Source organism: Chlamydomonas reinhardtii, chromosome 3 (assembly GCF_000002595.2).
Source record: "Chlamydomonas reinhardtii strain CC-503 cw92 mt+ chromosome 3, whole genome shotgun sequence".
Taxonomy (NCBI): Eukaryota; Viridiplantae; Chlorophyta; class Chlorophyceae; order Chlamydomonadales; family Chlamydomonadaceae; genus Chlamydomonas; species Chlamydomonas reinhardtii.
Window position 1 is genome coordinate 9,113,403 of NC_057006.1, and position 10,235 is coordinate 9,123,637.

Consider the following 10,235-nt stretch of genomic DNA (forward strand, 5'->3'; position numbering starts at 1 on the left):
CAAGGGGAATGAGCAGCATGTGCATGCGCACCATGCATGCGCAATCAGTCAGCATGCACCATAGCATATTGCACTATTCAGTATGACCTGGGCGAATCAGAAGCCACACTGGTGCAAGTAGAGGGAGGGAGGGAGGGAGGGAGGCAGGGAGGGAGGGAGGCAGGGAGGGAGGGAGGGAGGACGCTCCAGTGGGGAGATATGGATGCAGGATGCAGGTAGGATGGGCGGCACAAAGCGTCACGGTTAATTGTGGTGATTAGAACAGGCGACCAGGGTGGCATTATGCGCACACATACCAGTAACGACCCGAGTCTGTGGCTCCGCCCTCCACCTCACCTCCCCGCTGCCCCTACCGCCCTCCACCCCTCCCCGCGCAGTCGCAAGAAGCTGGGCTCGGTGAGTGCCGACATCAGCACACGCGCCTCGTGCACCACCATCATCATCAAGGTGGGTCGCGGGGGGGGGCCCGGCGGGGAGGCGGGGCTGCGGGGGGACGGGAGGGAGGGCCCTGGTGGGCCGGGGGAAGGGAGGGCAACACAGCGCACAGCAGTGGCGCGCACACACCGTGGAATCTCCCCTTCCTGCCGGCTCTTAGGACCTGCCACTGGCACTGGCAAGCATCAAACTCACGCTTCGCCACAGCACCTGCCCGCCGCTCACCCCACCCGCCCGTAACCCTGCCCCCCCCCCCCCCACACACACACATACACACACACCCCAGGACTCCTGGGACGTCAAGTCGGACCGCTACCTGTCCGCCGGCATCGCCACCATGCACAGCGAGGTGGCCACGTCAGCCATGCAGTGATAATGACGATGATGACAGTGATGATGCTGATGATGATGATGATGATGATGATGATGATGCTGTGGGTGGTGAAGAAGGTGAGGGTGGAGGAGGAGTAAGGCTGGGGGCACGCGGTGTGATGTGGGGAATAGGTGGGTGGGAGCAACGTCATGCGGTAGAGGTTGTGTGGGTGGCGGTGTGTCCGGATGTGGTTTACAACTTCCGGATCCAAATTGGGGGTGTGGTGGTGGCAGTAGCTGGCTGGCTGCATGCCAGTAGTCAGCAGGGGCTACGGCATCGCCCTGTTTTGAGCTTGGGACTTCCGAGACCATGACCATTTGGCTGTGCTGTGATCGACACGTGCATTTTGCAGTGACTTGTGCCCGGAACGTGGGCGGGGGCATGAGTGTCTGTGTATGAGCCGGAGCTGGCAGTGGCAGGCATGTGCGTGCGTGGTGCAGCGCGGTAACATGACGCATGGCGTGTGTGTGTGTGTGTGTGTGTGTGTGTGCATGCGTGCGTGTGTGTGTGCGTGTGTGGGCATGCACGCACAGAGGCAGCCCTGTTGCGTTAGCGCCCCCTGGTGTGCAGCGGGCGCCTCGCTATGGTGGTGACAGCAGTACAGCAGTGTGCGTGCGCGCCCCGAGGGTGTTCTGCTTGCGCAGATTGAAGAAGCAAGCGCAAGCGGCGACGCATCATTTATACCCAGTGAGCCTGGCTCCTGGTGTTCCCGTACTGTGGCAACAGGCAGGGCCTGTGTGTGTGTGTGCAAGAAGCTGTGGGAAGCAAGCGCTTGTCTCCGTGCGCGTGGCTCGTTTTCCTTGCGTGCTCCCTTCTTTTGCTTTCGCTTTCCACACTGCTGCTGGACCTTCGTAAAATTGTAAGTTGCGCCTTTTGGGAGTTGGCAGGCACGCTTTCAGTTGCCGAGCGTGACTCATGCGATCGCTTTTCAGCCCTGTGCTTCCCCGGGCCTATTCAACGTGTTAATTGCTCGCGTGTAAGCAAACGCGGCTTATAGGATCATGGCCGGGTCCCAGGGCTCACACCGGACTGGGCCGACTGGGCGCCGACTCATCCTCGATGGCACTTTGACGATTTCTTTCTGCGCCGCAACTTTCTGCGCTCTCAAGGTGCGTGGTAGGAAAGTAACATGCGCTACGCATCCCTGCAACTCAACAAAAGCCGCCACGCGCCTTGGTCAGGACGTCTAACAGTTTGCCCAAGCACGCCGACAACAGGGCCCCGCGCGGCGGAGCTTCAACCCCTCGCGCCGAGCAGCTCGTTGGCATCCGCTGCGGCACCCGCCGCGCACCACAAGCGCCAGGCGCCAGCAGCGCACAGCAGCGCCCGCAGCAGCAGCAGCCGGCGTGCTCCAGACTCCTTCGCACCCTCCGCCTCCTCCGCCTCGCCGCCTGCTAACGCCGGCATGGCGACACGCGGCGCTCGCCGCCGCGGCGGCGACGCCGACTCCGCCGCCGCCACCGCACCTGTCGATGACGCCACCGCCATCGACGCCATTTGCTCCCACGCGATCCGCGTGCCGCCGCCCGCTGCAAAGAGCGGCGTCAGCCGCAGCCGGGCGGCGGCGCGGGTGCTGCTGGAGCACGTCCCGGCCTCCGCGCGCATTGTGATGCTGGGGGAGGCCACACACGGCACCCGGGAATTCTACGAGCAGGTGTGTGCATGTGTGTGTGTGGGGGGGGGGTAGCCATCCATGGGATGGTGTGTATCAAATATGAAGTGGGGGGGGGCGGGGGGGGCATAGGGTTAAGCACTCGTGGAGCGGAGCCAGTGTGGGGTGCGGGGTATGGGGTGTACGGGCGTGTTTTGGGTTGCCTGGGGCGCGGGGCGCCTTACCCATCGCCCTGCTGCCTCGTTATCCTTACCGTGCCACAGCGTGCCGAGCTGACAAAGCTGCTCATCGCCGAGCGCGGCTTCACGGCAGTGGTGGTCGAGAGCGACTGGCCCGATGCCGCCCGTGTCAACCGCTACGTGCGCGGCCTGCCGCGGCCGGAGGAGGCAGCGGCAGCTGCTGCTGACGTGGCGGCGGCGGCGGCGGCGGCAGCGGAGGTGCCCGCTGGGCGGGCGGGGGCAGGGAAGACTGCTGGACACAAGCCCGGCTACGACGCCAGTGCGGAGGAGGCCCTGTCGGACTATAAGGTGTGTGTGTTTGGGGGGGGGGGGGCTTGGACACGGGTTACAGATGCATGTGGAGCCAGCACAGGTGCACTTTAGTATCCGTGGTATCCGTGGTATCGCTCACTTCGCTTCTTCCTCTGCTGCCTCCTCCACTCCCTACCTCCTCCACTCCCTACCTCCACCACTGCCCCCCCTCAGCGCTTCCCCAAATGGATGTGGCGCAACCGCACTGTGGTCGAATTCGTGGAGTGGCTGCGCCGCCGCAACCTCGCCGTCCGCACCCAACAGCGGCACCGCGGCGCGGCAGCGGCACCGGCGGGCGCCGCCGCCGCGGAGGTGGACGAAGGCGACGAGGCCGCGGCGGCGGCGGCGGCCGAGGGCGGCGGCGGTGTGACGTACGGCGCGGCGACAGCGGCGGCGCAGTGCGGGTTCTACGGCATGGATGTGTACTCACTGCACAGCTCGGCGGAGGCAGTGCTGCGGTGAGGGGACTAGGGGAGTTTTTGATGAGCATGAGCAGGGGATGCAGCCTAGTCGTGGTGTCTGCTTGAGGGTGTGGTGTCTGCTTGAGGGTGTGGTAGACCGCGCGGCAGTGGCGCTCGGGGGACGCTCAACAGGTTTCGGCGACCTTGCAGCTGGTTTACTGCGGCATGGATGACTGCTTGATCCATTCTCTAGTTCATGGCCCCCATTAACCCACCCGCCAGCTACCTGCGTGAGACGGACCCTCAGGCGGCGCGGGTGGTGGAGGCGAGATACCGCTGCTTCGACAGGTGCGTGGATGGGCGTGGAAGAGGCGGCGTGTGCTGGCTTGTGTGTGCGTTGTGTGTGCGTGTGCTGTGTGTGTGTGTGTGTGTGTGTGTGCGTGTGCGTGTGCTGTGTGTGTGTGTGCGTGTGTGTGTGCGTGCTTGTCGGGGGCGATCTTGTTAGGGCAGTGGACGGTGTGGTCAGAGATCGCTCATCAGCACTCGCCATAAGTCTATGCTCCGGCCGCGCGCGAATGTGATGGCAACGCCGCCCCGGCCCCCGGACGCAAACAGGCACGGCGCCGACGCCCAGAGCTACGGCCTGGCGACCTCCATCTTCCGCCAGGTGCGTGACGCGTGGCGTGCGGCGCGGCACGGCGCTCGTGCAGCGCGCGTTCGGATGCTGCGCATAGCGTGGGAATTGCTTCGGGAAGGTGTATGCAGCCCAGTGCGCCCCAATCCGGAACGCACACGCGTCCACATGTCCACACTACGTTCAATTATACACACGCGCAGACACACTTCACCCGCCCGCCCAGCAGGCCAGCTGTGAGGAGGCTGTGCGGCGGGCGCTGGCCGAGGTGCGGCGCCGTGTGGGCGGCTACCGGGAGGCGCCGCCGGGCGGCCCGCTGGCGCACGAGGCGGCGCTGGAGGTGGGTTAGTTGCGGGTGTGGGTGTGGGTGTGTGAGGAAGATTTGGGTGGGGTGGGGCGGCAGGCATGGGCTGGAGGAGCTGGAGGAGAACATAAGGCGGGACTTGGGGCATTAAAACCCAGTGTGAGAAAGGGAAATCAAGCGGCGTACCGGGTGTGTGCTTTGCCACCACGCGTGTATGTGTATTGAAGTGTATTTATGCATGAGGTGTGCACCAACTAATCATGTCACGTACGTGTACATGGCACACAGGTGGAGGCAAACGCGATGGTGGTGTCCGGCGCGGAGGCTTAGTGAGTCGAGGGCGCGGGAAACCCAGACGGATGTTGTCTCCTTGCAGCCAGTCCCTGCTGCCACATCACGTCTCCCCCCCCCGTCCACCTGCAATCTTTCACAACACACACCTACCGACACCCCTCACGCACACCTACACACACACACACACACACACACACACACACACACACACACACACACACACACACACACACACACAAACACCAATCTCTCGTCACCTCTCATCCCTCATCCCCGCACGCAGCTACCGCAACATGTTCAGTCGGGAGGAGGTGACGTGGAACCTGCGCGACCGCCACTTCCTGGCGGCGCTGCAGCTGGTGGAGGCGCACCTGGGCAGGCTGAAGCGCAGCGCGGCGGCGGCGGAGCAGGCGGCAGCGGAGGAGGCGGAGAAGGCGGGGGCGGGGGCGGAGGTGGCGGGGGAGGTGGCGGCGGGCGGCGCAAGCCAGGAGCTTCAGCAGCCCAAGATGGTGAGTGAGTGAGTGGCTGCAGCAGAGAAGAACTCACGGTTGAAGAGACCCACACTGTGGCGATGAACCCCTTCACAGATAGACCCTAGAGCAACGCCTCTAGTCCCTTCAACCCTTTGACCGCCGGCGTCCCTGCTCCTGCACACCCCCACTACCAGTTCACTAATCAGGCCGCCGATCTCACTTGACAACTTGACAACAACTGTATGTTGCTCCGGCCCTTTGTTATTGTCCGCCACCAGGTGCTGTGGGCTCACAACAGCCACCTCGGCGACGCCCGCCACGCCGACTCCGGCTGGCGGCGCGGGCAGCTCAACGTGGGGCAGCTGGTGCGGGAGGCCTACCCGCGGCCGGAGGTGTGGGCCGTCGGCTTCAGCACACACACCGGTCGGTGTGGGACGTGGAGGGAGAGGGGAGGGGAGGGTGTGTATAAAGTTGGACAGGTGAAGGTGGGCGCATACAGCCAAGCTGGGCGCAGTCGCTAACCGTGTGTTCGTGTCGCCTGCACCTGCTTCGTCCCATTACCAGTCCCACACGTACGCCACCTGCAAGCCACCCACCCGCCCACCTACAAACACACGCACCTACTTCCCCCGCATGCCCTCAGGACACGTGACCGCCGCAGATGACTGGGATGAGCCCGCGCGGCGCAAGGCCGTGCGGCCCAGCCTGCCGGGCGCCTACGAGCACCTCATGCACACCGCCGCAGCAGGAGGAGCGAAGGCGGGAGGAGGAGTGGCGGGAGGAGGAGCAGGAGGAGCGAAGGCGGGTCCGGGTGACGTGTTTGTCCTGGACCTGCACAGCCCGGAGCTGGCGGATGCGCTGACGGTGCGTGTGCGTGTGCGTAGCAGTGCGCGCAGTAGTGTGGTAATCAACATAAGGAGAACATTAATGAAATGTATGCGCCGCAGAGTGGCGGCATAGCAGTGCGTGTGCGTGCATGCGTCGCGCTCTCATGATGACCCATGTAGCTCTCATGCGCCTGTGTGCCCTGCTGTGTGCGCTGTGCCGCCTCGTCCGGGGCCCTCCCGCCCGCCCCCGCTTGCTTCCAGGGCCCCCGGCTGCAGCGCGCCATCGGTGTGGTGTACCGGCCAGACACGGAGCTGCAGTCCCACTACTTCGAGGCCGGTGCGTGCATGCGCAGGAGGGCGAAGGAGGGAGGAGGTGACGGGGCAAGGGAGCGGGTTTGGGTGCATTGCCAAACAGCACAGGGCGTGGGGAGGGCAGATGCCGTGTGTGCTTGTATGTGTGCACGTGGGCGTTGTTAGTTGTGTTGGGGGCGCAAAACAGTGCCGCCTAACTACCCATCCCCGCACAGACCTGCCACGACAGTTCGACCTGCTCGTCCACGTCGAATCAACCGCCGCCGTACACCCACTGGACGTACTGCCGCAGCCGCCGCGGCGCGGCTGGCTGTTTGGATGCCACGGCGGCGGCGGCGGCGAGGACGACTGGAGTGAGGCGCCGGCGGGCGGGGAGGCGGGCATGGGTGAGACACACGGCGACATGCCCGAGCTGTGGCCCAGCGGCGTGTGAATGTGTCGGTGAGGCGGTGAGGGGGTGACGGAGGAGGCCAGAAGGAGGAGGCCAGGAGGAGGAGGCATGTGTACGTGTGTCTAACGCCGCAGCTGACGGCTCTGATCAGGAGTAGTACAGGTTGAATGTCGCTGGGGCCGGAACGGGTGGCAAGTTGGCGGCGCCGCGGCGGCGGCGGGTGAGGATGTGGCCCGTGGTGACTTTGTCCTGCTTTGTCACGCGGCGACTGTGTTACGTGCAGTTTGTTTATGTGAACACCGGGGTTTGTGTTGCTTCAGTTGCGTCTACCGCAGCAGATGGCGCGATGGCGAGGACAGTCACTGGACGCAGTACCTCAACCGAGGGACGGGGTAGGCCGTGGTAGGCGACTGGTTAGCTGATTGAAGCGTGTGACAGTTGCTTTGATGGCGTTACAACTCAGACTGGCTCGACGCACACATGAGTTTTACACATGCGTACCGTGTAACCTGGGCATCAAACGATTGAAGTCAAGCGGGTGCCAAAAGACTTCTAAATACGTCAACAGGTGAACCAAAATCATGGCAAAATGAAACAATACAATGTCCGTGCCCGCACATACACCAGGCACCAGACGCACAGCCCACCCACGGCAGCGGACTGTCACTGCCCAGCCGACCGGGGGCATACATCCGAGGCTTTCTCTTTTCACTCGCCGCCACCAAGCCAGCAAATCCTCATATTGCCCAACTACAAGTTTCAGGAGGTTCAGCTCGCGCTTTAAGCTCGAACACACACCACACAAGGGGACAACAGGGGCTACGAGAGGGTCCATACGAGGGGCCATACATCATACATACGCACCCAGCGCCAATGCGCTTGCCCCGAAGACCGAACTAACGTCGAGCAGATAAGTATGTCTCAAACACGGTACGGTGCCATCGTTATGCTAGCGATGCTGCTGTCGCTGCCTAGCCTGACCTACTGTGCACACACCGCCACGCACCCCATCCATTCTAGAAGCTCTCCGAGCTGGCTTCCCCTCCTGCCCGCCGTCTGTCAGCGCGCCTCACACGCACCCTGCCCGCCACCACCTGACGACTGTCTACATCCCATCTGGCGAGACAGCTCCCATCGTGTCATTTCACCCCATCTCCACCACGCCCTCCTCTTCCTCCTCCTCACAGCTTGGACCGCGGGCCACCGCCGCCTCCGCCGCCGCCGCCGCCGCCGCCGCTCTTGTGGTGCTTGAACATGTCCCTCAGCGTCAGCTTGGACACCTTGCCCGTGGCGTTGTGCGGGATCTGGGGCACAAACACCACATCGTCCGGGACAGCAAACCTGTGCGTGTGGGGAGGAGTGTGTGGGGTGGTTGGGTTGGGTGGATGGGTTATTGTCCGAGCCCAGTGGGGCGGGTGGGGGAGTAGAGCGGCACTTGCGTTAGGAAAGCACATCACACCTACCCCTCCCTCTCCCTCTCCCTCTCCCTCTCCCTCTCCCTCTCCCTCTCCCTCTCCCTCTCCCTCTCCCTCTCCCTCTCCCTCTCCCTCTCCCTCTCCTTCTCCTTCTCCCCCTCCCTCTCCCTCTCCCTCTTCCCCTCCCCCTCCTTCTGTGCATCCTGTACCGCTTTTCCAAACATCCTTGCAACCCCCCTCCCCCTCCTCCCCCCAGTCCTCACTTGGCCAGCCTGTCAGCCAGGTACCCCAGCACGCCCTCCCGCAGCTCCGCGTCTGGCTCCACGCCCGGCCGCGCCACCAGCACCAGCAGCGGCCGCTCGCCCCAGCGCTCGTCCGGCACCGCCACCACCGCCGCCTCCGCAACGCCCGGGTAGCCCTGCGGAGGAAGGAGACACGCAGGAGCGCGGGCGGTGGTTGGGACTTGGGAGGGGCTGTAAATACCAGCCCAAAGTAGACCAGACCAGACCAAACCAAGATAGCGGCATTGTGTAGGTGCATGGTCTGGCAATGCACGGTGCAGCTGTGTGTGTTTGCACATCAAGGAAAATGACCCACACACGCACACACGCACACACGCACACCCACCCCCCCCACCCCCCCCCCCCCACACACACACGCACACGCACACGCACCATGGCCAGGTTCTCGATCTCGATGCTGCTAATCCACTCGCCACCTGCACACATGCGCAGTCGTCGCAGTCGTCGCAGTCGGGCACTTCGGCGTCAGAGCGCAGCTAGCAAAGCATGGCATGGGCAGAACAAGTGCAGCACATGTGCCGATAACGTTTGCACGCACGAACGGGACGGAGATCGCAGCCCTGCAAACAACGAGAGCACACACCCGCCGCCCCCCCCACCCCACCCCCACCCATCCACCCACAAACACACGCCCCACAGCCACCCAATCACACCCCCTCCCCCGCGTCTACTATGCTACTGTACCTGGCTACGCCTTCACTTCTATCACGATTGTAATCCCCCCCATACACACACGCGGCCCCACCGCTCTTGATGACGTCCTTGGAGCGGTCCGTGATGGCCATATTGCCCCAGCCGTCAATGGACGCCACGTCGCCGGTGGGGAACCAGCCGGCGGCGTCCGTGGCGGGCTGCGGCGCCTTGAAGTAGCGGGCCACAGTGGCGGGGCCGCGGACCTGCGCGCGGGCGGGCAGAAGTGTGTGTGTGGGCAGGGGTGGCATTAGAGAGCACACGGGAAGAAACATACAGGACCGTTCGTATGCGTAAATTCCCCCCCACCTTTGTACCTGGCTACGACTTCACTGCGTAAACTTAATGCGTGTAACCCCCCACCCACCACCCACCCATCCCCACCCCCACCTGCAGGTGCCCCACGCTCTGGCCGTCGTGCGGCAGCTCCCGCCCGCCGTCGTCCACAATGCGCATGTCGCACAGCACGTGCGGCCGACCCTGCTTCAGCTTGGATCCCAGGTAGGCGCGACGGAACGCGGCGTCGGATCCAGGTCCGGAGCTGCTGGATCCAGATCCGGAGGCGGCGGGGAGTTGCCGGAAGCCGCCGGGCGGGCGGGTGCGGCCGCCCAGGGATGCGGGCTTGGGGTCCCCCAGTGTGCCCAGGGGTGACAGCTCCGTCATTCCCCACAGGTGCCGCACCTCCACACCGTGCCTGTTTAATTGCGTATGTGTAAGTGTGTGTGTGTAGCCTGATGTAGAAGCACAAAGAGAGGTGTGCACTTGTACGGCTGCAATTGTGTTTGGTGGGCACGTGCCCCCGCATTGCGCCCCCGCCCCCCGCAGCCCCTGCCCACCTCGTACCGCTGCTCCTTTGCAACCCCCATCTTTGCAACCCCCACTGCCCCCCCCCTCGCACCCACTTTACTTCAAACGCCTCAATCATGGACAGTGGGGCCGCTGCGCCGCCGATGGCCACCATTTTGAGGCTGTGTGTGGGGCAGGCAGGAAGAAAAGGGAGGAGGAGGGCGTCGACAAGGGGAGTCCGGGTGGGTAGACAGTGGGTGGTCTGGGCGCAGTTATGCCAAGGGTCAGTTACAGTGGAGGGGGGGGGGTACAGGTTCTGGGTCTCTACCCGGCCCCCGCAATGCCCTCCACCTCGCCCCACTTCCTGTCCCTACCTGCACCTCCCAGTCCCCTCCCCTCCCCTGCGCTCCGCTAGTTTGGCTTGCTTTGGTATAGTTTGGGCTGGCATTTACAACC

At 64.0% G+C, this 10,235-nt stretch overlaps 3 protein-coding genes across 3 annotated transcripts in view; 2 read left to right on the forward strand and 1 right to left on the reverse strand.

Annotated features, from left to right (window-relative positions):
• Nucleotides 1-1,800, forward strand: part of CHLRE_03g211521v5 (uncharacterized protein) — a 5,731-nt gene extending 3,931 nt beyond the window's left edge. The window contains exons 8-9 of the mRNA XM_043061580.1: nt 385-447; nt 722-1,800. Coding sequence (XP_042926709.1) covers nt 385-447; nt 722-808 — 150 coding nt within the window. The 3' untranslated portion in view covers nt 809-1,800. The remainder of the gene's footprint in view (nt 1-384; nt 448-721) is intronic.
• Nucleotides 1,801-1,863: 63 nt separating this feature from the next.
• On the forward strand, nt 1,864-7,015 carry CHLRE_03g211633v5 (uncharacterized protein). The gene is made up of 12 exons (XM_043061581.1): nt 1,864-2,462; nt 2,684-2,947; nt 3,125-3,408; nt 3,634-3,699; nt 3,967-4,018; nt 4,215-4,325; nt 4,578-4,618; nt 4,867-5,092; nt 5,335-5,479; nt 5,700-5,920; nt 6,145-6,220; nt 6,411-7,015. The coding sequence occupies exons 1-12, from the start codon at nt 1,938-1,940 to the stop codon at nt 6,626-6,628; spliced, it is 2,229 nt and encodes a 742-aa protein (XP_042926710.1). The 5' UTR covers nt 1,864-1,937; the 3' UTR covers nt 6,629-7,015.
• Nucleotides 7,016-7,026: 11 nt separating this feature from the next.
• The window catches only part of CHLRE_03g211745v5 (uncharacterized protein), a 9,097-nt gene continuing 5,888 nt past the window's right edge, over nt 7,027-10,235 (reverse strand). The window contains exons 10-15 of the mRNA XM_043061582.1: nt 9,896-9,961; nt 9,384-9,687; nt 9,049-9,199; nt 8,676-8,719; nt 8,265-8,419; nt 7,027-7,927 (exon numbers count right to left, since the gene is read on the reverse strand). Coding sequence (XP_042926711.1) covers nt 7,768-7,927; nt 8,265-8,419; nt 8,676-8,719; nt 9,049-9,199; nt 9,384-9,687; nt 9,896-9,961 — 880 coding nt within the window. The 3' untranslated portion in view covers nt 7,027-7,767. The remainder of the gene's footprint in view (nt 7,928-8,264; nt 8,420-8,675; nt 8,720-9,048; nt 9,200-9,383; nt 9,688-9,895; nt 9,962-10,235) is intronic.